Source organism: Neopsephotus bourkii, unplaced genomic scaffold, assembly GCF_033783945.1.
Source record: "Neopsephotus bourkii isolate Nb327-2 ecotype Australia unplaced genomic scaffold, CSIRO-AGI_Nbou_v1 NB_410, whole genome shotgun sequence".
Lineage (NCBI taxonomy): Eukaryota > Metazoa > Chordata > Aves > Psittaciformes > Psittacidae > Neopsephotus > Neopsephotus bourkii.
Window position 1 is genome coordinate 59,417 of NW_026900914.1, and position 24,469 is coordinate 83,885.

Sequence of the window (24,469 nt, forward strand, 5' to 3'; positions counted from 1 at the left end):
GAGGCCCACACTGACATGTCTTCTACAACATAGGATACTGAAATTTTAAGAAAGATAAATACCATCGAAAAGGGAAATTAATATCCTGAAAGAATACTAAATTTTGCAAATGTATTGTGTCACCACACCATTCTAATTCAGCATTATAAAATATTTCCTCCATATTTTCCATTCCTTTTTTTTTGTTTGTTTTATTTCTTCCAGTGTCTCATCATTATTGTACAGCTTCTCTGAACATGTGTGTTTGGAAAACTTAAGAAAACACATAAAATCTCCATTATAGAAATACATAAAAGTGAAGTAAAATATCTCCCGTATTTTCAATTTTACTTCCAACTAGCATTTTTCAAGGCAACTTTCCATGCCCACCAAGGTTATCTTAGAGTCATACGTTAGAAAAATATTTTGTTGCCTTTTATTATCATAAAGCTTGTCATCACCTGCATTATCCTGAAAGAAATACTATTATGGATATTGTTCGTGGAGAAAATCGACACATTCTAGACAGAGCTTTTAACTGTATTTATGGTGGAGAATGATCTTTCACTCAAAATTAAGAAGTTATTATTCTGAGCTAACCCAGGCATTGCTGATTGTTGTAAGAATAACCTGCTGCATAGAGCACCATGTCATTGAATGTTGCCCTCCATACGGTGAACTGCTGAGTGCCTATATTCTTATTTAAGCTAATTGGACTAATGTTCACCTAGTGTCCAGCAATGAACAGAACAGTCCCTAATGCAGGGTCTTACACTGCTGTTCTGATGCATGCAATTAATCCTTACTCAGGTCAATGGGTCTGCTCATGTGACTAGGATTAAAGATGATGAGATTCCTAATTCTGTTAGCACACCTCAACTGTAGAGCCAACAAAGCAAGAACAGGCAAAGACATGCAAGAAAAACACACAGAAAAGATAACTGAAAAGCACAGAACTGATGTCTCTTCTTATGTGGTTAACCTTAGGGGAGAAAGCATAAAATAACATATGGAAATGTAGAAGGGACAACAAAGCTATTTGAATAATAAAGGTTCTTTACAATGTTTACTTGAAAATTAAGATACCAACAGTTTAACACACTGCATGTACAACTAAAATCAGATCTATACAAATATGAAACTTAACATCTGAGTGATTTAATCACAACTGAGCAGTGCAAATGATCATTCCAAATTATTATTTTGATCTACTTACACCAACTAAAGAAAAATACCCAAAATAAAACAGCTTAATCAACCTGTTCACTTAGGTTTTACATCTTTGACCACATAGCAAAATCTGTAATCCTACCACTGTGAGCAGCTTTGACCCGTGTCTGTCTTTACTGATGGTTTCACAGCTGCATGCTCAAATTATTAAGTTTTAGAAGGTACTAGATCATTTCCCACAATCCTGGCATGCAGAGAACCAATGCTTATTTACTTTCAGTACTTTCAGGTTGGCCCATGTCACTGAGTGCTATTTCAAAAATAGTAGAACTGTTGACCATCTTAGATCTAGTATTTATTCTGCAAGATTTTATGATGTTTTGCCATGACAAAACGTGGCAAAACATGCATTACAACTATGAGGAGAAACTTAAATGAATATTATCTTCCTTTGCACTAATGTGCAATATGTCATGCCTGTTATTTTTCCCTGAAAATGGGCCTTGAAAACATTATGTACTAAATAGATTCCTACCATGTAAGGTGCGTTCAGCATTCAGTAAAATTCAGATTTTCATTACAGTAAAAAGTAATCTATAGTGCATACAGTTACACAATTGTCAAACGAGTCTAGAGTAAAATAGGCAGCTCCCAATGATGTCTTAGCAGTTCAAATACTTCTGATTTCAAACAATGTGAATTATCTATTCCAACATCATTAAGAATACAATAGAAAATGTTTGCATTAAATAAATAGAAGCAAATCCTAACACATTGACTTATTTTTAAAAGTTGATTATTTTCATTACATTTAAATACTGTAAATAAAATAAATAAATAAAGACAGTTGTAAGGTTTGGCCTGTTTTGCAATGAAATATCAATTCCAGGAATGCTACCGATTCTAACTGGTTAAATAGCCTCTACATAGTAACCCTGCTGCATGGGATACAGATCTCTTCCATTGCTATCATGCCATCAGTCAGTATTCAGCCCCATTGCATGATAGGAATGATAGGAGACTTCTGGATTTTAGCTGTTCTGCTTAGTTCAATATAAATTTAAGGTTTCGGTTCAGTGAAGCACCAAGAAAATGATTGCCTAACTAAGCATGGTTGCAAGGCTAAGCTCCCTGTTGAGGTTTTAGGGATTCTTCATTTGTCTCAAATTATTGAAGTACACAGATAGTAGCATTCCTAATGTTTCCCTTGGGCTCAGCCTTTTTTGATACCATGGTTTTTAACACCCATTAAATTCAGAGAGCAAAATTTCCGCTTTGGAGAAACACAAATAACTGGTTTTATTTTAGCGGTTTCATGAAAAACATTTTTACATCAATTTTGAGTGGAGTAGGTCTTCAGTATTAAGGCAGAGTTATCAATTGATTTGACATACAACAAGTTCCCCTATGTTTGAAAAAATAAGCTAAGAATATTTTCTTCTTCCCTCAAATAAATGCAAAGGAGAGCCCAAACTGTGAGATGCAAATTGGTCTTGGTTTGCTCTCCATGCAGCTCAGTTATGCATTTCACACAGTATCACACAGTATGTTAGAGATTGGAAGGGACCTCAAAAGATCATCTAGTCCAATCCCCCTGCCGGAGCAGGAACACCTAGATAAGGTTACACAGGAACGTGTCCAGGCGGGTTTTGAATGTCTCCAAAGAAGGAGATAGTTATCATTATTTAGTCAAGGCTGAGGCCTTTTATTCTCTTCTATTAAGTAAGCCTGACTTTTTCTCAAGAGAAGAAACAATGATTATTATATATTTCATTATGTATAGAAATAAGATGGAATTTAAAATGAATGCTTAAAAGAAAATACTAATTTCTAAAACTCAGAATCAGATAAAATCATAGGCTGGAAAAGGTCAGCCACTGCCCAAATCTCCCACAGACTTTAAAGAGTATTGGTTCAGGCCCCATGGCTGAGATCATCAGACCTTAATTTTAAGATGCTATTTGGAAAACTTTGAAAATTTTGTCAAAAAACCCAAATCAAACCAACCAACCAACCAATCAAACAACCAAACAGAAAAAAAACCAAACAAAAAACCACAAGAGAAGAAAACAGGTGCATCTGCTTTAGCACTTTTCTTCTTTTCATTATAACCAGTCAGTTCTTATTAGGCAGAAAAGCCAAGTTAGAGAGCCTGAGAAAGTTAGAGAGCAAAATCATTCCAGAGAAACTTTCTCATTATCCAATGTTTTCCCTCCCACACAGAAGAGTGCAGCCCAGATGCCCTCAGTTCTTAGAAATGAGTAGAAAAAGAAGAAAAAGCTGCAAGGGCAGAAAGAGCTCTGATTCCAGAGAATGTAAGTTTACAGAAATGTTTATTCTGAAATAAAAACATCAGAATCATAGGTGCTTGCACTCCATTTACTCATCAAGACAGAAATCCATCTTTGTGCCCAAAACATTTTGTCAAATTGGAAATACTTACAGTTATGTGTGGGTACATACAGGTAACGTCTTGATGCAGCTAGCTGCTTTATTTTAGCTGAGCCGCTATCTCTGGCAAAGTCTTTCCAAATACATTGATGTCAAATTGCCTCAAATTTTGAGCACTCTTGGTGTAAATGTCTCAATGTTGTCTAAGTTGTCTAATCTTACTTAGGTAGATGTTACTGTATACTGTTATCCTCTAATGCATATAACCTATTCTAAAAGAAAAAAGCCTAAGCAAAGCAGAATTTTATGTGATTGTATAAATGCCATGGAATCTTGCCTAGTACAGCTGCCACCAGGAAACAGTATAATCCTTCTTGGAACAGGGAACTGTGGTTCACACCTTTGTCAGTGTGCCACTGATATGCTACATGATTGTGATAAGATCCATTAACCCCTCTGTTTACTCATCTGTAAAATTATTATAAAAGTCAAGTTCCATGTAATTTACCCAAACTGCAAACGTGCACTGGGATACTGATTGCGCCAGTGCCTTCACAGGAACAATGTAAATACTGAGAGAAGTAACGGAAGTAAAAGGAATAGATCTTTCTACATGCAAATAGAATACCTTATCCCCTAACAACTGTAAAACTTTCTGAGAAAAAAAAAAAAAAGAGTTTTTAATATATTAATTTCCTCCGATCAGAGTGAGTTAACATGGCCTGCCCTGTTCATCTGATTACATCAGATAATTAAAACAAGAGAAGTTAATATTGAAATGAAAAAAAAATGTAAAAAATACACTACACCTTAAAAATAAAACAGATATTTTTAAGAAAAAATGTCTCAAAGATTATCATACATTTGTGATAGTGCTTACCAAATTATAGGAAAAATGTTTTGTGTTGGTTTTTTTTTCTCTTGTTTACCTTAAACTAGATGAACAGTTGTCACCCATTTGTAAATGCCAACAAAATGTAGGAAGCCTTGAAAATAAAGCAGATGAGGCTCTGGCTTGCTTCACTGAGCCACTGGACGTAAAGGGTACTGAAGAAGATGGAAAAAATCATGAAAACAAGAATCAGAGTAGCTCGGATGCATCTGAAGATAAAGACCTTGATAATGTATCAGACAGCGAAAAAGAAGGAAAGAAAGAAAAGAACTATCCTCCTCAAATGTTCTCTCCTCAACAAGATGAGATCCTAACTACAGTCACTTTTGGTGAATCAGAGGGCTCATCCACAGGAAAAATTACACTATGGGGCAAGCCAGACCCTGCAGAGCTGGTTAGCTCGACTACTGGGAAAATTACTGCAGAAGTAAAATGTGGTTCTTTTAGTGTCAAAGTAGAAATTAAGAACGTTTCTTTGTTTGATTCTGGAACAAATCTTGTAGCTGGAAAACAGAAAAGTTCAAAGAACAATAAAGATTGTCATGAAAGGCAATACCAGAAAAGCCAGTGTTCAAAATGTTCAAAGTACCAGTGCCCTTTAACTGACCACTCAGCAGAACACAGTGAGCAATATAAGGGATCCTCTAAACATAAAATTCAAACTGATGTCCACAAAAATGCCTCCCTGAAATTGACCATTGACACAAAGGAAATTGAAGTGGAATTTACCAACAGAAAGAAAAACCTAAAGGTTAGCATCAAACCGGGTGAACAGGCACAGAGCAAACCCTGCAACAGGGAACACGAAGACACATATTGGAGTGAAACAGATTATTCTGTAACAGAGGTGCATCGCAATACAGATTGTGAGTCATTTAGCTTCTGTGAAAAAGTAGGCTATACATTCCTAGATGGATGTACACTTCTCCCTCCACCTCAGGAGTTTGCTGACTGTGACAAAACGCATTTGGATACAATTGCAGAGAGAGTATCTTTGTACCCTATTAGTGACAGAAAAGAATCTGACATCCTCTCCCCAGCCTTGAAAAATTTCGAGGAAGAAAGCTATTTCTGTAAATATAACAAAAAGGACTGTGGAGAGCACAGCAGTGAAAAGGAAGATTTTTCAAAAGACAAAATACTTTTCTCAAAAATAGATAATACAAATTGTCTTGTAGCTAGTAATACTTGGAATAACCCAAACTCTGGGAAGAATATCAGTAAGAACAATATATTAGGTCAAAAAATAAAAAACTGTGATAAATGTAGAAATATAGGGCAAAAACCAGGAAGAAGAAAGTCTTTCCCAGATACTACCTTTGATGTACCATCACCAGTGCACCCTAGAAGGGATTCTGGGTTTTATTCATTGCCATCCTTAAAAGTATTTCCTAAGGAGACCAAAGCAGATGTTAATAACAAGAACTCACTTGTTCACACTAGCTATACAGAACTTGGTAAGTGTCCTGACTTGACCTCCTCACTGAGAAGCCTGCAAGGTCTTATGTCTTCATATCATTATGCCTTCACGTCATTTGATCATGATATTACCATTTATGCATCTGAACCTGAGGAAAGCCTAGGTGACACTTGTTTACTGAATGACTCTGCAGGCTATGTGGGGCAAGGTGAAGAAACTCTAATGGAGAGTCTTCATTCCAGTGGTATTGTAAACAAGAAAAAAGAAAATGAGCATGAAGAACTTCTGAGAAACCTGGCCATATGGGAGGAAGACTCTGAGTCTACTGAAGACGCTTTAGATGAACGGACACCAGAGTACAACCATCTAGAAAAGCACAAGGAATTGCAGAACAAAGCTCAGCTGATACAGATCTCTCCATGTTCTAGAAGCCCTTCAGGTGAATGTATTAGTGGCAAGGAAAGTACTAATTGCACATCTACAGAATGTGCTCATAACCAGCTTTCAGGTTTATACCCACCCACTGCAGAGACTGAAGTAGCAAAAAAAAGGAGAGAGTCAGTAATGACCGTGATAAATGGAGGTCTAGAACGAAGACTTGTCCAAGGCGAGAATAAACTGATACCTGATTCTTTTGGCTCTGCAGTGAGAAAGGAGCCTAAACCTTCCTGTAGTATAGATGAAAATTCCTTGCTGTCATCCTTGTTATTATATCCTGAGGAGCATGACATTAATAATGAATCAGAAAGCTTTTCTGAGACGCAAGATGTATCTGTGAATATCCTTGTTGACTCCGATTGCTATAATGATTCAGCAGCGAATGCCATTTTATCTACACCTTCAGCATATACAGAAAACAAGGAGAATTTCACAGAACATTCAAATGCCAAGGAAAGACAAGAGAACATTTGCTGTAAACAGTCAACTGATGATAGCTTAAGGAGAGAGCCTGGAGCACATCAACTGCCTCAGTTAGCCAAATCCAGCTCTAATGAAGTTGAGAGAAAGACTGAAATGAAACAAGATTTTCATCAGAATGCAGATATCCCCCCATCATCACTAAAAAATATTAGTCAGAAAGGTACGTGTTATAAGACTTTTGAAGTTGGTATCATTTACATAGGTGGTTTAGTCCTTTGGTGACATCTTTTGTGGGAAAATGAAAGTATATTGCAGTCTTTCAAAGAGATAATGTTGGTATACTTGGACATTTGGTTATAATAAGCAGTTACTGTGTTAAGGATCCTAGCAGCTATCTTGTAGAGCCAAGTAACTTAAATACTAAATAAAAAAGAAAATTTTAATACAGCTTTGCTCAAGAAGTAGGTTTCCTACATCAGTCAACTCACCCTGCACATCTAGTGAAAGAAGCAAGCAATGAAACAGGAGGGGTTTTTTTTGAAGTTGCCCTGTGCATGAACTCAGAGCTCTAGTCAGTGTTTAAAACCACATAGATCTGTTTTTGGAATCCATGTGATCTAAAAGCAAATACTAAATTCTAAGTACATCTCAGTCCTAATTCTGGCTAAGCCTTTAAATGTCATGGAATGACCTTAGTGTATCATTTAAACTTCTTTTCTCCTGCCTTAAGTAGTTAAGAAAACTGCATATGAAAAAAGAATTATTTTTAATAGCTAATCCTTTAGAAAATCTATTCTCTTCTGTAATCCATCTACCCATATCCATGACTAGTCTTTAAAAGGAGTGTTTTGAATCATAAAAATGTAAAGCTGTACAGGGACACTGCATGCTACAATGTTAGCTTTTTACATTGTGAATATGTACACACACATATATATGTATGTGGTTTTTAAATATTGCTCCAAACACTTTAATTTTATTTTTTTTAATATTAATCAAGTTATATGTGAATGTAATGCAGATTGTCCTCTCCATAAGGGAATGTTTGCAGCAGGTTTGCAGATTAGGGGTTTTATACTGGTAAAAAAAAAAAACTTGCTTTCTTATCATGGGAAAATGCCTTCACAAATCTTATTAAAAAGCATATGAAAGTTTTTAACAATCTTTGTAGTTCATGATATCTGCAGAAAATGCTGCTATGTCCTCCAACGTTTTCTTGGCTGGCACTAGTAATCGAAATTTCAAAAATACCTGGTCTATATAGACTATATAGATATACTGTACAGGTAGATATTGCTATACAGATCAAAATCTAAAACACTAAAATAAATAGAGTGTTACTTAAACAGAGTTCTTTTTAGAACAAGGTATAGAAATAAGACCCCAAAGGAAGCCTGAATGCTAAAATCCTTGGCTTCTCATATGTTAGACATCTGTGGATAAACATACATCACAGAAGCGAGGTGTATTTTGATTTTATCTTCTCCTCTTCCCTTTTGCCCTTTGCTAAGAATTATCAATGAGTTTTTCTCACCCATCACCTCATCTGGCCTGTAACTTTAGCCATATGATAATATTTTAATTTTCCATCTGTTATTCTTAGCAGTGCTAGGGAGGTCCTGCCTTAAATACGTAAATGTGTACATCCAAAAAGAAATATCAGCATTCAGAGTTTTAAAACTCATTATATGAATCAAATATATTGCCACTTGTAATGTGGCAATAGCAACCTACTTAGTCAAGACATTTGACACTAGGTGCAATGTAGGACTTCCTGTGCTTGGTAATTCAGTCACACTGGAAAGAAAATGTGGCTTTTCAACAATGAGTGAGAGCACCCAGAACAGAGGAGAAAAATGGATGCAAATGTTGCAAACAGAATGGGGGTGGGGAGTCAGGCAATCTAGAATTCTGCTGGTCTTATGAGAACTTTATTATTATCAGAGGGGCAAGGACTCATGCAAAGGACACTACAAGAAATTGGTTTCCTGAGTCTCATTAAGTCAGCTGCCCTGGGAAAAGAGCTCAGTGACACGTGTATCTTGCAAGACTTTTAATATTTAAGTATCACTTGATATATGTGCATCCTGACCACTGCAAAATATATATATATAAATAAATGAAAATGTATTAACATTTTTATATAAAATCTGTGCGCAGTTTACGTGTTTCTGTGTGAAAAGGGTGCCATACAAATGGCTATTTAGGCATTTACCTACAGATACAACTGCCACAAGGCAATCACATATGCTTTTTCTGTGCATGAAGATCTCAGTTTAAAATATAAACTTTCTGAATGTATTAGGTATTTTTTGGTATTTTCATTTCTATGATTAGATTATTCTTGTATTTAGACTGCAGAAGTTTTTAACAGTATTATTGCTTAAGTTCTCTTACACATTCCTCACAATGTCTGATTATAATCTAGACTTGAAATCAGAAATGAATAAAACCAGAAAGCTACCTTTGGTGAAAGACACCAGAGCCAGTGATAGTTCCCAGGAAGAAGCAATAGACCAGTGGGCCAGAAGACGGAAACAGTTCAAAGACAGCAAAAAATGCAGTTCAACTGGAGGAAGCTCCATAAACAGCACAATCACTGAGGGATCAAGTGAGTATTTTAGTTTTAGGATTGTATTCTTTCTCCATGTGATTGACAGTCTGACCAGGTTTTCAGCTGGAGAAATTAATCTTCAGTTCATAACCTGAGTCCCTTTCTTACTCACTGTCATGAGCAAGCATATTTTATTGAATTGAACTATTTCTCAATATCCACTCTTCTTTATGTAAACAATCCGACTGAAAAAAAGTTGATTGTATCATCCTTGTCCATATGCAGTTAATTGTTAAGACAAGCTCTAGGCACAGACAAGCAGGTAATCACTTATGGTAGTAGCTTTGAGGGTGTAACAAAAATCATAATCCTGATGCCTACTTTGCTTATGTCAAAGCCATGGTGAGCTGGAAGTCCTCTGCTCACTAAGATAACCACCTACTTCACCTTGTATCTTCAGGCTTGTTGCCTAGATTGTTCTTTGCTGTCCCTCCAGTTACTGAAAGTTATTCCAATAACTGTCTCATTAAGAAATCTGTCACCTTACCATATGCTTGAGCCTGTACCAAACTCATCAGCTTAAATTGCATGGGAAAGAATTTTAAAGATGTACTGCTTAATGAATTTCCATTTCATGCAGATGGAGTCCCCAAGCAAGGATTGCAGTCTAGGAGAGAACATACGGGGTACTTTTTACTTCACAACGTCTTTGCCTCCTGTTTTACTATTTTAGTAATGTAAGAAGTACTAAGAAGTACTTTGTCCAGATCAAGAACTGTGCACTTCCCTGTGGAAATATTTTGTGCTATAATGGTTACTTTTGGTGTGGAAGTTTTATTTATAGGTGTAAAGTCTCCTTTTTAAAGAAGGTTAAATACAAACCTATAGAAGATTTCAGTGCAGGTCCAGTATGAGATAACTGTAAATATGTTCTGTTCCTGTACTGAAGGTCCTACCTCAGCAGGGTCTCAATTCACTATCTAAACATAGGTGTCAGTTGCCAGCTGGAATGCCTATAGGGTTCTAAGATATGTGACTACTGCAGACCATGCCTTTTTGAAGCAGCAACTGGATGGCAGGTGAGGCCATCTAATATGGTACTAGCCACCTATGTTCAGATAACTGAGTCAATCGCTAAGTTTTTCATGCCTGTTAACAAAGCAGCAGAGATAACTGACAGTTCATGTGGAAAAGGCTGTTTACTGGTAGCAGTTTGCATTCTTTGCCCCTAAGACAGGTTCAAGCTGACAGCAAGATGAGAAATTTACCATTTCAAACCACCAGAGCTCAAACAAGCTGTCAAGGGATACATACACCAGAATAAACTGTTCATTGATTCCAACAGTAATTTCTGGAATGCAGAGTTGGTCCATGAATTTTAATACATGAGACACCCACCAGTTTCACAGAGAAAATATATTGAAAGAAAAAAAAAAAAAAGAAACGAACAAAACCAAAACACACACACAAAAAAATAAAAAAAGTTGCAAGAGTTAGAATTGGTTTCCTTGACAGAAAGGTTTTGGTGGCACATGGCATGAACCTGAAGTGGTCTCCAGAACAGGTGAGTGAACAGACAATTCTGTCACAAATCATAGTATCTAATAATTTTGGATTGTATGCTACAGGCCTGAGACAACTGTCTCATAACTCATAACTTCTCTCATAACGCCATAATGCCAGTGTGGCAACATCTATTTCACATCTATTTGCATATTGACAGATTTTAACCTCTGCTACAATTATAATAGTTCAATATTAAACTGGCAAAACACTGTGCTGCTCTTAATTGCTTGGTGTTGGTCTAGATTTGCTTAATTTATAAATTCATGGTAGCAAGCTAAGATGTACTTTAAACACAACAACCGAGTAATATTTTTATTGGGTTTTTTTTGTTTATTTACAGTAGCTTTTCATACAGTAAATCATGGAATCTTGTACTTTCTGCATAATAAGGGAGAAATGAGTGGATATGGAGTATTTGTCTACACAGGCACAGTTAAGAAAACTGTCAAAGTCAAAAAAAGACTGCCATTTAGATGTTTTGAGGAAGTAACTTGATGAACAAAACTAAATAAAGGTTAATTTTTATCTTTTCTGTTTTGAAACAACAACTCATTCTGCATAATTGCACCATCAAACACAGGATAAACAGATTCTTTCTCCAGCAGCATTAAATCTAGTTGCATTATACCAGGCATTTTGTACTGAAAGCAATGGGATTTGTTTTTTACTTCTCAGACAATGTATACTAAGGATTTTTTTCAGTCTGTTAGTGTAGACTGATGGTTTATACCTTTATATACCTTTCACCATCCAGTTTAATCTTTGAAGTTCCAGCTCCCACTCTGCTTGGGAAATTGTCATGCTATTGCATACCTTTCTTCTCTACAGTCAGACTGGTGTTTATAGCCTGCCTGTCACACGCCAGTGGCCTGCTGTCCTATTTCCTTGTGAGCCTGAAGATTACTGCTTTCTCCTTTAGCAGAGAATTAGGGCTCCACTCCACCTCTGTGTTAATCTGGGTGACATGGTTTTACCCTGTGGACTCATTGCAAGATATTATAAATGTAAATTACTATGAAATATGAATCTGAAAAGCATAGAATCATAGAATCCCAGATTGGTTTGGTCTGGAAGGGACCTTTAAGCTCATCCAGTTCCAACCCCCTGCCACAGGGGCACCTTCCACTAGACCAGGTTGCTCCAAGCCCTGTCCAGCCTGGCCTTGAACTCTTGCCAGGGATGGGGCAGCCACATCTTCTCTCGGCAACCTGCGCCAGGGCCTCAGCACCCTCACAGGGAAGAACTTCTGCCTAAGAGCTCATCTCAGTCTCCCCTCTGTCAGGTTAAAGCCACTCCCCTTGTCCTGTCCCTACAGGCCCTTGTCAAAAGCCCCTCTTCAGATTTCTAGTCATCTCCTTTAGGCACAGGGAGCCTTCTCTTCCCCAGGCTGAACCAGCCCAGCTCTCTCAGCCTATCTCCAGAGCAGAGCTTCTCCAGCCCTCATAGCACCTTCGTGGCCTCCTCTTTACTTGTTCAAGCAGCTCCACCTCCCTCTTGTGTTGCTACTCCAGAGCTGGATGCAGGACAGCAGCGGGAGGTCTCAAGCGAACAAGGTGGAGGGGAAGAATCCTCTCCCTTCACCTGCTCCTCATGCTGTGGGGATGCAGCCCAGCAAATGGGGGGATTCTGGGCTCAAGCGCACACTGAGCTTCTCAGCAAGCAACACTTGTCCTCAGACACAACCCAAGTCCTTCTCCTCAGGGCTGCTCTCAATCCATTCTCCACCCAGCCTGTATTTGTGCTTGGCATTGCCCCAGCTCTGATGCAGGACCCTGCACTTGGCCTTGTTGAACTTCATGAGGTTGGCACTGGCCACCTTTCAAGCGTGTCAAGGTCCCTCTGGATGGCATCCCTTTCCTCCAGTGTGTTGACTCCACCACACAGCTTGGTGTCATAGGCAAACTTTCTGAGGGTGCACTCTCACTGTCCATCCAACCTAAATTCCTCATAACACATGTAAGATCATACAAATATTCAGGAGCCTAGGACAAGCCAGAAGTTCTATATTGAAAAGAAACAAAACCCACAAACAAACGAAAAAGAAGAACCCAACAACAAAAACCCCCAATGGAAACCCAACTTTATTTCCTCACCTCCTTTTTAATAAAAAGTAAACAAACACATTTGGAAGAGCTAAGATTAGGCAAACAGCACATACGGTCATCATTGCCTGAGTCATGCCAGTTGCTTATTAGGTTCTCTTTTGTCTTCTCATATGCACTGAACTCATTCTAAACTTCTAGAAAACTTATTTGATTTCCAAATAAAATAGGCTGCATAAGAAAGCTTAATGGTTGGATAAAGCCAAACTTCTCTTAAAGAAGTGCAGCTCCTGCTTTTCCTATTTTCATTAAGACTTCATGTGGCATTCAAGTTCAATACACAGTAACATCCAATATTGTGATCTAATATTTGTATATCTTTACAGACTGCCATTTTAGAAGCAGCAAAATTGCAGAACTATGTACAGACATTACAAGCAGTTCATTAAGAAGCTTGTCACATTTATTCCATGCTGACTGGCTGAGATCCAGTATTCTTCATGCATTTTCCCTGCTGACATTACTTTTACTTGGTTTATCCTCATGACAGTAAATTCAGAGGATGCTCGGTCAGTAGATGTGGGACTACATTCTGAAAATGAGGACGGAGGGTTTTATACAGAAAACTTTCATTCTGCTTCCTGGGTTTTCAGAGGAGATGATGTCTCTCCAGATAATAGTCCTAGATGTCTCAGCAAAAGGCCTAGACCAGTGGCAAGTAAGTTGTCTAAAGCAAAAGGTAATTAATAATTGTCATAAAAATGTGTTTATTTGGGGCACTCTGAGGATTCCAGGGGATCAGCATTTTGGAGAAGACACTGGATGCTTATGCTGAAGAAGAGAAAAAGAGCAACTCAAGAATCTAAAAGGTTATAAAAAAACATTAAAAAGTAGTTCTAATTAAGCACTCTCTTGCAAAATGTCATAATTTCTTGACAAAACTGATAGTGGTAAAAGTTCACGATTAAACCTCATTATAACAGTACAAGCAATGTAATTTCGTAACTTCTTCAAGCATGACAAATTCGTAGCTATTTATGGACTTAAAGTATTATAATAGTCCTAAAATCTGTTGCCCATCTAGCTTTCAAACATAGTAGATCCAAAAAGAAAAAAGATCAATTTTGTTAGGGGTATGAAGTGTTGTTCTATTTGTCATTTAAACCCTGTCATACAGATAGATACAGTGACTAACTTTTGTAGGGTGATGGCAAGTTTTACTTCACTTTTCTAATGTTAAATTGCTGAAAAGTAACACATTTCAAACAACAAAGACAAACCAAAAGACACCTATAACTTTCAGAAAGCAGTTCTTTGCTGGAGCTCATCTGTCATTCACTATATGAGAGAAAACAGTTGTCCTCTATAAATCTCCAGATATGAAAAATCTCCCTTAAAATATATGAGAGTATTCTGGAGAGCCATTTTGAATGCCCCTTCTTCCCAGGGGAGAGCTCAGAAGTGCAACAAGATAGTAAAAATAGGCATTGAAGTACGTATACTCTTTCAGACAGATAACGTCAATTGGCCTACTATTATCCTTTAAATTTAAAGGATTTATATCCTTTAAAGCAATTCCTATCTTCCAAACAGAACACAATTTGAAGTCAAAACAGCTGTCATAAATTGTTATAAATTTTGTCTCCGTTAAACAAACACAATAAGACAGTGAAATGATCAAAGGCAGACACACTGAGAATTCAAATTTATCTGAAGTCCTTCATAAGCGTAAGATTTACTAGTGAGTCAGACCATTTGAGGCATGGTAATAATACTAGACCCTAAGAAAAACTTGGAAATGGGCAATTAGACCCTGATCTTCCTATTTTACTGAGCGTGATCCCTTTACCTTTATGACTTGAAAATGACATGAAAGACATTTCACATGGGTACAGCCACTGACTGCAGGTGATGCCAGTGGGGTGGGGGGTTGCACTAGAGGACTGGGGAGTCAGTGGCAGCAGGCAGTCAACAGGGGAGGGTAAATGGAAGGGAAAGAAACAATTGGTATCCAAAGGATAGAGGCCTTCTAAATTTAAAAAATGAAGACCATCCCAGCCATTTGCAGAATCTGGAACTGTCAGTGCCTGTAGAGAAAAAGTTTTAAAATCAGACGCTGCTTGTTAATTTGAACTTGACCAGTAGAGAAAAAGGGATGTCTTTCCTGTTTTGCAGTCCGTGAAAGAACTGTGAAGATTGCTAAAGGAACTGGCAATTACCCTTGGGGTTTCAGGATCCAGTTCTCAAAGCCTATCCTTGTGACTGAAGTTGACACAAGTAAGTTGTGTTTGTGCTAGTTAACTTCTCCATATAGAGAAGTTATATCATACTGTATATGATATCATATTATCTACTTAATATAGATCATGTTTTATAATAATATACAATATAGATGTACATAAATAATTTCCCTAATTAGTGGGTGTAAGGTGTTTAAAAGCATGTCCTTAAACTGCTCATGACAAACTATCTGAAGGCCCCAGTTACCTGTAGGTTAACCAGACTCACTGTTCTGTGTCCTTCCATGCCAGTTGATACCTTATGCAGATGTCTGCATCCAGCCTCACTCCACATGTAAAAGTCTAGAACTTTGCGGAACTGAGGTCTGTTAATAACAGACCTTTAAGAATGAAATGGAAGGTGCAGTGATCCTCATAGCAACTTTTCCAAAAGCTGTATTAGCTAAGGACACTTCTGCTCGGATGGGTTTCCATCGAACCATCTATAACTGCTAACAAGTGTAGTGTTAATTCTGCATGGTAGTCTGATGATTACAAGGAGCTCACGAAGAAACTCAAAAACCTGAGTGAGTGAGAAAAAAAGTGGCAGATGAGTTTCAACGAAGATTCAAAGTAAGATAATGCCTCTAGAAATTACCTATACCATGTGTACATGACGGAAAACAAGGTATTGGCAGTTATGCTCAGGAATGAGATCTGAGTCACCACTGAAAGACCTCTGAAATCATTCTCTGTGTTCAGTGGCAGCTTTGAAATCTGGGTAAAAGATCTCTGTCAGTAACAGCAGTGAAAATGAGACACAGGCAGTCAGAGTCATTTTGCTGTTACTTAAAACCCAAATCTAGAGCATTGCTTGCTGTGCTTCTCTCTGCATCTCAGGACAGGCACAACAGATTTAGAGGAGAAGAAGGTACAGCAGAGTCTGATAGATTTCTACTACTATTTTTTTCATTCTGTTATAATGAAAAATGTCATCCTAGACCAAGAATGCTATTGCATGCCCTCTAGCAAGGCATCTAAGAATAGCTCCGTCACTTTACCAGCCTGATGTATTATATTGTCCAGCTTCCTGACATCACTGTTAAAGCCTGTGAATTCAGAGTCCTGGGAATCCATTAGCTGAACCCACCACTTTAAAAATTGCTTCCTGAGCTACTAAATAGGGTCATAATTAAACTCCTCTAAGGAAGATCAGAAAAGTCAGAAATCTGAGCAAAGGAGAAACACACAGAGAAAAAGCAAAATAGATCTCTGAAAAGAGATGTAAACAAGGTTAATCCCAGGACCACCTGGGAAAGGGATGCTGTGTTTCTTCTAAGGCTGCATGATCCTTTTCCTTGCCCTAAGTCATGACCAACTATGCCTAAACCATTTTAGACAGGAACCATCTAACCTGTTCTTTAGAGTCTTCACTGGAGTTTTCCCAACCATTTTGGGGTGGAACTGTTGTTGGTTTTGTATGGCTCATTTAGTATGGCAGTGGTCTTTGTTGGATGTGACTTTGAGTAACCTGGTCTAGTGGATGGTGTACCTGCTCATGGCAGAGGATAGAACCAGATGATCTTTAAGGTCTCTTCCAACCCAAACCATTCTAAAGGTCAACAACTTTACTAACACTTTACAGCTCTAAGGCTTGTGGTAGAAAGCCATGCATCCCTTAAGATCTCAAGATATTTAGATTTATACCACAGTCATGCTTTTTTGCATGATGCTACTGTTCGGTTCTAAAAGTCATTCTAACTTGTTGCCTCAGCAAATATTCTACTTATTGAATACTAAAAATAAAGACCTCCATCCAAAATCAGAACTCAGGCAAAGGATGGACCTATTCAAAAGAAATACAAGAAAATGTTGAAAGTGGTTGTTTTACTTTCTATATGGCTATACTTACTGTTTATCAAAGGATATGTTATTGTAAACTACATTAAAATAAACATGATTTTGACCTGTATCCTAGAGATTATCATGTATTTATACATGCCTGAATGCAATCAGGAATTTCCATTCTCAACTGAAGCTTTGCCAATAATGTAAGTCAAAAAAAAACAACCTTTCCCAGCAGAATCCTCTACAAAGGACTTAGACTAAATTGTTGCTGAAGTGGCTATGTAATATTCTTCATCCTGAAACATCTGCCTAATTTTAGTCCAGAATATTATTTTTTTTAATATTTCTTCAGACTTCATAGTATTCACAGCATGTCTCATGTGAAAAGTGATTTAAGTGAATCTGAGAAAGTAATTTTGAATGAAAAAAAACTTGTTCTGCCTATCTTATTAGAATGTTACTTTTGACTACAGGTTTAAAGATCATTATCATTCGTTGCTGATGATTTTGAGAAAAAAAAACTGGAATCAACTATCATTTGTCTAAATAGCACAACTGTGATGATGTGTGTGTGCTGGGACGACTATCTGTTATTGTCAGTTGGGAATTTCAGCACCTATTGATAAAAAGTTATCTCTGTTGCAAAGAGATCTTCCTTCTTTCTAGCATTAAGAGTTTTAGATTACTTCTCAATTGCAAACATACAGATTCCCTTAGTGTTCTTACATCAAAGAGTATAACCTCAGAAGAGATCTTTCAAATTAGAAGGTGCAAAAGTTTTTTACCTAAATATAAACAAATCATAAGTCATGCATGCAACATTGGTCCTAGTAATTACCAATATAACCCTGTAACCTACTAGTTAAATAGAGCTAATTATATTGTATATCACTCCTCTTAACTTTATTTGTATGTTATGTTTTTCAATGCAGTTGCTTTAAAATAGCAACAACAAAAATAATATTCTTTCTTTTAAAGATAAACTTCATATAAAACTTTTTCTCAAAATATGAACAATTTTATTAAAACAGATATAAAAATTGCACTTTTATCCTTTGCTGCTTGCACACTGAGACATTATTTTAATGTTTTAAAGACCACTTATGATCATGAAGTCTTGTATGAGATCCTCAAGACCAGCGCAAACCAAAATGTTCTAGCATTTGCAAATTTGCAAATGATTTATAATACACAGGAAGGTGAACCATGTCTTTTTTTGTGTCTGTTTTTTTTTTTTTTTTTTTATTTACTGATCTCTTCCATACAACTTCTAAGGATTCTTAGAATATACTGAATGATCACATTTGCTGCATGGGCAGAAAATCTTTAAAGATATTCACTAAATAGTATAGACCTGGAGCAATAATTTTCAAAACATTTTTTTCAAAGTGCAGTCAGAATGCTTAATTATAAATGAGAAGGAAAAAAAAATGTGTCCATGAAATCTGCAACTGGGATTTTAGTGACTGTAATGCTGCTCACTTCCCCAGCTTGCCTGTATTTCTACTGGCATCTGCCTGAGCCCTATTTTATTAGGAGTGCTCTACAACAGTCAACAAATAAACAAAAGATTGATATAATAAATCTGAGTCAATGCCTCCTTCACTGATCCTTTGTTAATATAATATGTTATTTCCTCATACAGGAAAAATCCACAAAATATTATAGCTTAATTATTTTAACCAGCAGGAGAAACATCAGCATAGAAAGTAGTCTTTTGGCCTTAAATCCAAAACTCAGCAGAATAATAAAATCTTTCTCTATTGACTTTACTGAACATTGCACCAGATATTTGTTTGCATTTTAGGACAAAACCCTCAGATTGAAATGCCTGTTTGCATCTTAAAGCATTTAAGTCCTAATGGCATCTTTAATGGAATTTCTCCACTGACATTGACCCTGAAGTTTTATTTACAGGTGACTGATAGGTTGCTCAGAAAAACTTTCTGGACCTCTAAGTTCACATGTCAAAGGCCCCAAAGCATTATCCTTGCCTGGCTGGACAGACATCTGTTTTGCTAGAAAAGCTTGATCATATAGACATACTTGATATCCTAACTCTTAAGTAAAAAGATTTGGTTTGTTGGTTGGTTTTTGTTGTCTTTTTTTTTGTTTTTTATTCCAGACAGTGCAGCTGAAGAAGCAGGGCTTCAGGTTGGGGATGTTCTGATAGCAGTCAATGGAACTGATGTCACCAATATGCCACATTCTGAAGCTGCCAATCTGGCAAGGAAAGGTTAGTTTGAGATCACAGTATATAACATAGATGGGTCAGGATTTCTGTAAAGTGATCCAAATACATCCAGACGAGTTGGGTGACGGATACAACAGCAATCTTAACAGTTTAATGCATTAATATTTAATACAGTATTATTGCCTAAATCACATTTTTATCTAGACAGTCCTAGGAAAATAGAAGGAAACAGACATACAGAATATTCCCCAAAGAGCACATAGAGTCATAGAATATTTTGGGTTGGAAGGGACCTTAGATATCATCTAGTTCCACCCCTTCTGCCATGGGCAGAGACAACTTTTGTCCCTCCTGCCTTTAAGAAAGCAACTGAGAAAGTCCTTCAAGAGACTGCAAAGACACCAATACCTTATTTACGCCTTATGCTTCCTCAGGGAAAGACTTCACAGCTTGATTCAGTGCACCCAGTAGTTCTTTCTGTCATGCCAAGACCTGAAGTCTAGACAGGAGATCAGAGAGGCTATTTCATAAGACATCCTTTTGCGGCAACCCAGAAACAAGGAGTCAGTAATATCAGTTGTGTGTGTTCTTCCTAGAATCGTGATAACTAAACCCCAAAGATACACATTTGCATGCTGAAAGTTAATCTAGTGACATTGTTTATCGCAAATATGGTTTTGACAAGGGCTGATGGGAAGTTCAATAAATTCAAATTACAAGAAAGCAACAAATTTAACTTGACACATACCAAGTTCTTTAATTATAGAGGTGTCATTCACACTATTATATTTAAGAGTATGTCAAGTCTTTTAGTAGGTAGATCTCTGAATATTAGGTATTTTTAACTCCTCAGAGAACACCCTGTGGCCTAAATCTTGACACGCGGACAGCATTTGCAAAGTCAGCTGTCCCTAAAGGAGAAATCCTGCAAAAGTCTTGCAAATGGAAATGTGTCATAGCTAAATTTCTCGATCCTCTTTAAGGCTTTGACACTCTGAAGTAATATCTGATATAATCAGAATTTCAGGCCTTTGGGGTCAAAGCCTTAGATGCATTGATAGCATCAGCAAATATTATGAAATTGTACCTCATTGCTGATAAAAATAGCATATTTTAGACAGCCTTGTAACCTAACATCTCCTTTGAGCACTTACTTTTTGCAAATTATAAGTAAACACTTTAGCACAGGTTAGCTTCCAACAGCCCCTCACTGAGGGGCACAGATAGCACAAAAGGTTAGTAGACATGAGCAAGAAAGAATTCTCAGGAGCATATGTAAGATAATAGAGACTGAAGATGCCCCTAAGAACATTCTCAGAAATTTGTCTCTAAGACTTAATTTGTGTATACTCATTTTAGCAATGAAATCCAACTGCTTCCCTAAACTGATAAAATACATAAGCACCTAAGATGCCGCTTGCAAAGGTAGGTCACAATAGTTTTTTTAAGAAGTGTCTTCAGATAGTTGGCTCCCTTACTAGTCCTCAACACAAAAAATGTTTTCATTCCTGAATTTCTGTTAAAAGAAGGCCAAATGTTGTTTGATTTAATTCATTGTTTTCTGGGCAGCTCTGCTCATTGCTGCTTCTAGAAGTGACATGGGGAAGAGAAGGGCATATGGGATAGAAGACTGCCTTCCTGCTCCATACCTACAAGGGTATTTAAAAATACTGACATATTGGATTATAGTTTTGACCTATGTTTTCACATTCTTCATGTAATATTTTAGGCCCTGATATCCTGACTATGACAGTGGGATCAGATATCAGCCGTTACCCTAACACCCCCAGACCTACCTGCCGAGGATATTTGCATAAACGAACACAGTCAGCAATACTGAAGGGCTGGAGAAAGAGATGGTTTGTGCTGAAACATAATGGCTGCCTACAGTATTACAAACACAAGAAGGTAAGAAGAGTGGCTGATAAGGAATTAAGCTGTGTCCTGAACCATGAATTGCAGCAGTACTCTAGTCATATTTACAGATAATTATTTGACCTGTAGTAGTTACAGAATAACACCAGCACTAAAGATGCTTTTGTATGTGGTATACATCAGGGGCTCATCAAGTAGCTCTGCCTTCCTATATCTTAGTCACAGATGTAGACACTGTTTATGTTTTACGGCTTCACATTTAATATCTTAGCTCTGATTATTAAGAACTCTGAACTGAATAGGCTCTAGGGGGGTTGGATGAGATGAAGGAGTTTCAGATGTGCAGAAGCTCTGAATTCCCTCTACCATTACAAGTATTTTCTTAAATAGGCATGACCGTGAGATTTCTTTGTGTGAGGCTTCATTTATATATTTAATAATTTACAGCTCCCTGGTTGTATAATGGGTCTTAATGGCCCTAAATCAGTGGCTTCGTCGTTATCTCATTTTATTTCATGGTTAGCTACAGTTGAGTATTCTGTACAGTTATTTGCCACTAAATAAGTGAATATAGACATCATACTTTAAAAGAGGGAAAAAGAAAAGGGGTTTTTCTCTTGAAGTGGTTAGTTCCAGAGGTGGGGGATGTGGGCAGTAGGCAGCAAGCAGTGGTATGGCTCATGGCCCTTGCCACAATGAGCCCATGAATTCACCTGCCCTGCAGCAGCATTTTACTATAGTCTGCAAGATGGTTCAGTGGCTGATACATGTACTTACAAGTTACTAATCTCCTCCCTGACGTAGCTTCATGATGAAGTTGTTCACTGACAAGTTACATCTATAAAAACAGATTATTTCAAAGACTGCAGTCAGGGCTTTTCGTGGTTAAACTTTTTACAGCTTCTAAAAAAGATTGAGTCATCCACTTCTCATTCATTTTACCCAGATTTCAAGAAAACAGTGAAGCTGAGAAAATTTGCCTTGGTTAGGGATTTATCAGTAGATGAAGCCCACGTAGCTTCTAGTGAATCTCCTGGCTAACATAGGAAGGACATCAGCTAAAATATCAGCTGGTTAGAAACAGGTAGAAATGGGTTTGCTTCCAATGCACAGTTTGAACACATACCAGTGAAATACACCCATGTCCACCCTTCATCAAAGACTACATGAGAACCTAAGCATGTCACTAAGTCCTTGACATGTAAATAGTTTTGTCTTTGATAACATGGTCATGCACCCTTTGGTCAACACAGTACATGAAGGATGTAGGTGTACATGTACACACATACATATCTAGACACACCAGCACAATTTTGCAATAAATATAAATATAATCTAGACAACAGAATGCTGTTAAAGAAGTTAAATCAACAGAAGAATAGTACAGAAGCTAATACTGCACAGAAGAACAATACAGAAGCTATTACTGCAGGCTTCACTCCTGATCATGAATCTACTTTTTTGTTTGTTTTTCCTTCTACTTTATCATCTCTCTCTATTTCATACAACAATCTCTCATATATGTATTTCATTTTTTGCTCATATGTATCAACAGTTTGTTCACTTTTACAGGAATAGTAGAGTCACTCCAGTAAAAGCCTCGCTCGATTTTTTTAAACTTTTTTGTAAATACTAGAAACCAAATTATTTTTACCTGAAAAATGCTGACACAATGTCTACCAAGGTCTGTACTTTGAGAACTCCATAGGTTAGTCTTTCTCTACAGCTGAAGGTCTCTGGTACAACACATTCTGATCCCCCCTCCTGGCGATCCTTAGTTTTTCATTCACAATACTGTTATGATGAAGAATTCACATGAAGCACTGCAGTTTCCTTCTAAACTGAAATTAATCAAGCTTTCAATATTTAAGCTTCTTGATCAAAACCAAACACCTTTTGTGAAAGGTAATTATAAATAATAGAAAGAGCTTGCTCCTCTACAATTCTCTATCCACATGACATTTCCAGTAGAAACTCTGGTGGGCTTATTTATCTGCATATACCATAATATACACACTAGCCTTCTAATAAGGGTTATGCTGCAGAACCACAGGGTATACAATAAAGCAGTCTGGCTTTCCACTGCCATTATTTCAACACTACTTTCTCAAAACAGAAACAAACAAAACACACACTAAAATGGATACAAACACATAGGAAAATTTGTTTGGAAAAAAGTTTTTTATTTTATCCCAGTCAGGTCCTTCATCAGACTCCTGAAATGTGTAAATCAAAAATTTAGTTAAGCCTTTCAAACACTCCCCACTTTTTACTTTCCACTTTCAATTAAGTACCTCTGAAAACAGTGTTAGATAAATTTGATTGAGAATTAGAAGGTGCCAGATAATCTTCCATTCATTAATATTTATTAAATTTTCTTTTATTTATTTCAACTAGCAGATTTTATTTTCAGCCTATTTTTCCTTCCCAGCTAGATTTCTTTTATTTACTGCTCTGAAAAAGTAACTATTTCAGTCATACCAACCTTATGTTTTGATAGTAGGATCTTTAGCTACTGAAAGCATACATTTGTTTTTGTTTAATAGGAGTAAATAAATTTTAAGCACTGCAGTAATGTATTATAGTAATAACTACTGCTTGTTTTCTGGCTTTATCCAAGAACAGTGCCATTCAACCACTTTTTAATTGTTTCATGTCATTTTTTTTGCCAGCTGCTCTCTTTCTGCCTCTAGACTCCAAAGAATACACTCAAATACTGCAGTGTTATCTTAGTACCTGAAAGTACAAGGACCTTCTTCACGGCCTCATCTGTTTACAGAGTTCTCTGAACATGCTTTTAGTAAGGCAGAAATATAATTAAATACAAATTTGCTTCTTTCAATACCCAAATGAAGTAAGAGCGAGCTCAACTGGACTCATTGGCACATCTTTCTTTTAGTATGATATCTATCAGGACTTACAAAGAACAACACATACAGATGCTGCTCATCCAACTTTCTTTTCTGAGAGAATTACAAATCAACTTCTTAGTTTAACACAGCATTTATTTACGTAACATGTGAGATGTGTGATTAAGTTGGAAACGTTATCTTCCAGGCCTTGCCTCACTCAGTAGGAAAAATTTTTCCACTTAGTGGATATAAGATGTTCTTTGAAACAGTTCACTGAGGTCAAGAATAATTCAGGGAGTCAAAAATAAGTCAGGATAATCTATATGTCAGTGTCCAGTATGCTAACCAGTCATCAATAATCAGTTCTTGATTCTGGCACTAAAAACAATTTATGTTGGTGTAATTCTGGTGGCTCCAGCAATGTTATGCCTGATTTCCACCTACGCAAGAAGGCAACCTGGCCTTTTATTTATGCCTGAAGGTGTGCATATAACATACCTTTCCTTTCATGGAGAAAGGAAAGGGTGTTTCATCTTCTGCTTTAGACTATACCAACAAACACAGTGAACATTTCCTCATCATTGCTATTTACAGCCAAAAATTCTC

The 24,469-nt window shown here is 37.0% G+C and overlaps 2 protein-coding genes across 2 annotated transcripts in view; both read left to right on the forward strand.

Moving 5' to 3' along the window:
* The first annotated feature begins 3,232 nt into the window (after positions 1-3,232).
* Positions 3,233-5,907, forward strand: LOC133210202 (uncharacterized). The gene is made up of 3 exons (XM_061349354.1): positions 3,233-3,464; positions 4,480-5,652; positions 5,876-5,907. Exons 1-3 carry the CDS (start codon positions 3,353-3,355, stop codon positions 5,905-5,907), a joined length of 1,317 nt encoding a protein of 438 aa, XP_061205338.1. The 5' UTR covers positions 3,233-3,352.
* Positions 5,442-24,469, forward strand: part of LOC133210204 (uncharacterized) — a 35,295-nt gene continuing 16,267 nt past the window's right edge. The window contains exons 1-6 of the mRNA XM_061349356.1: positions 5,442-6,933; positions 9,142-9,324; positions 13,426-13,593; positions 15,051-15,152; positions 19,068-19,178; positions 20,866-21,044. Of these exons, the coding sequence (XP_061205340.1) occupies positions 5,937-6,933; positions 9,142-9,324; positions 13,426-13,593; positions 15,051-15,152; positions 19,068-19,178; positions 20,866-21,044 (1,740 nt within the window). The 5' untranslated portion in view covers positions 5,442-5,936. The remainder of the gene's footprint in view (positions 6,934-9,141; positions 9,325-13,425; positions 13,594-15,050; positions 15,153-19,067; positions 19,179-20,865; positions 21,045-24,469) is intronic.

What these genes read in the sequence shown, in the direction of transcription:
- LOC133210202 (XM_061349354.1), top strand. Translation starts at nt 3,353, where the DNA reads ATGTTTTCCCTCCCACACAGAAGAGTGCAGCCCAGATGCCCTCAGTTC. An exon ending in GAGCTCTGATTCCAGAGAAT is followed by an intron (nt 3,465 to 4,479) that starts GTAAGTTTACAG and finishes ACCTTAAACTAG; the next exon opens with ATGAACAGTTGTCACCCATT. An exon ending in AAACTCTGGGAAGAATATCA is followed by an intron (nt 5,653 to 5,875) that starts GTAAGAACAATA and finishes TGTTCACACTAG; the next exon opens with CTATACAGAACTTGGTAAGT.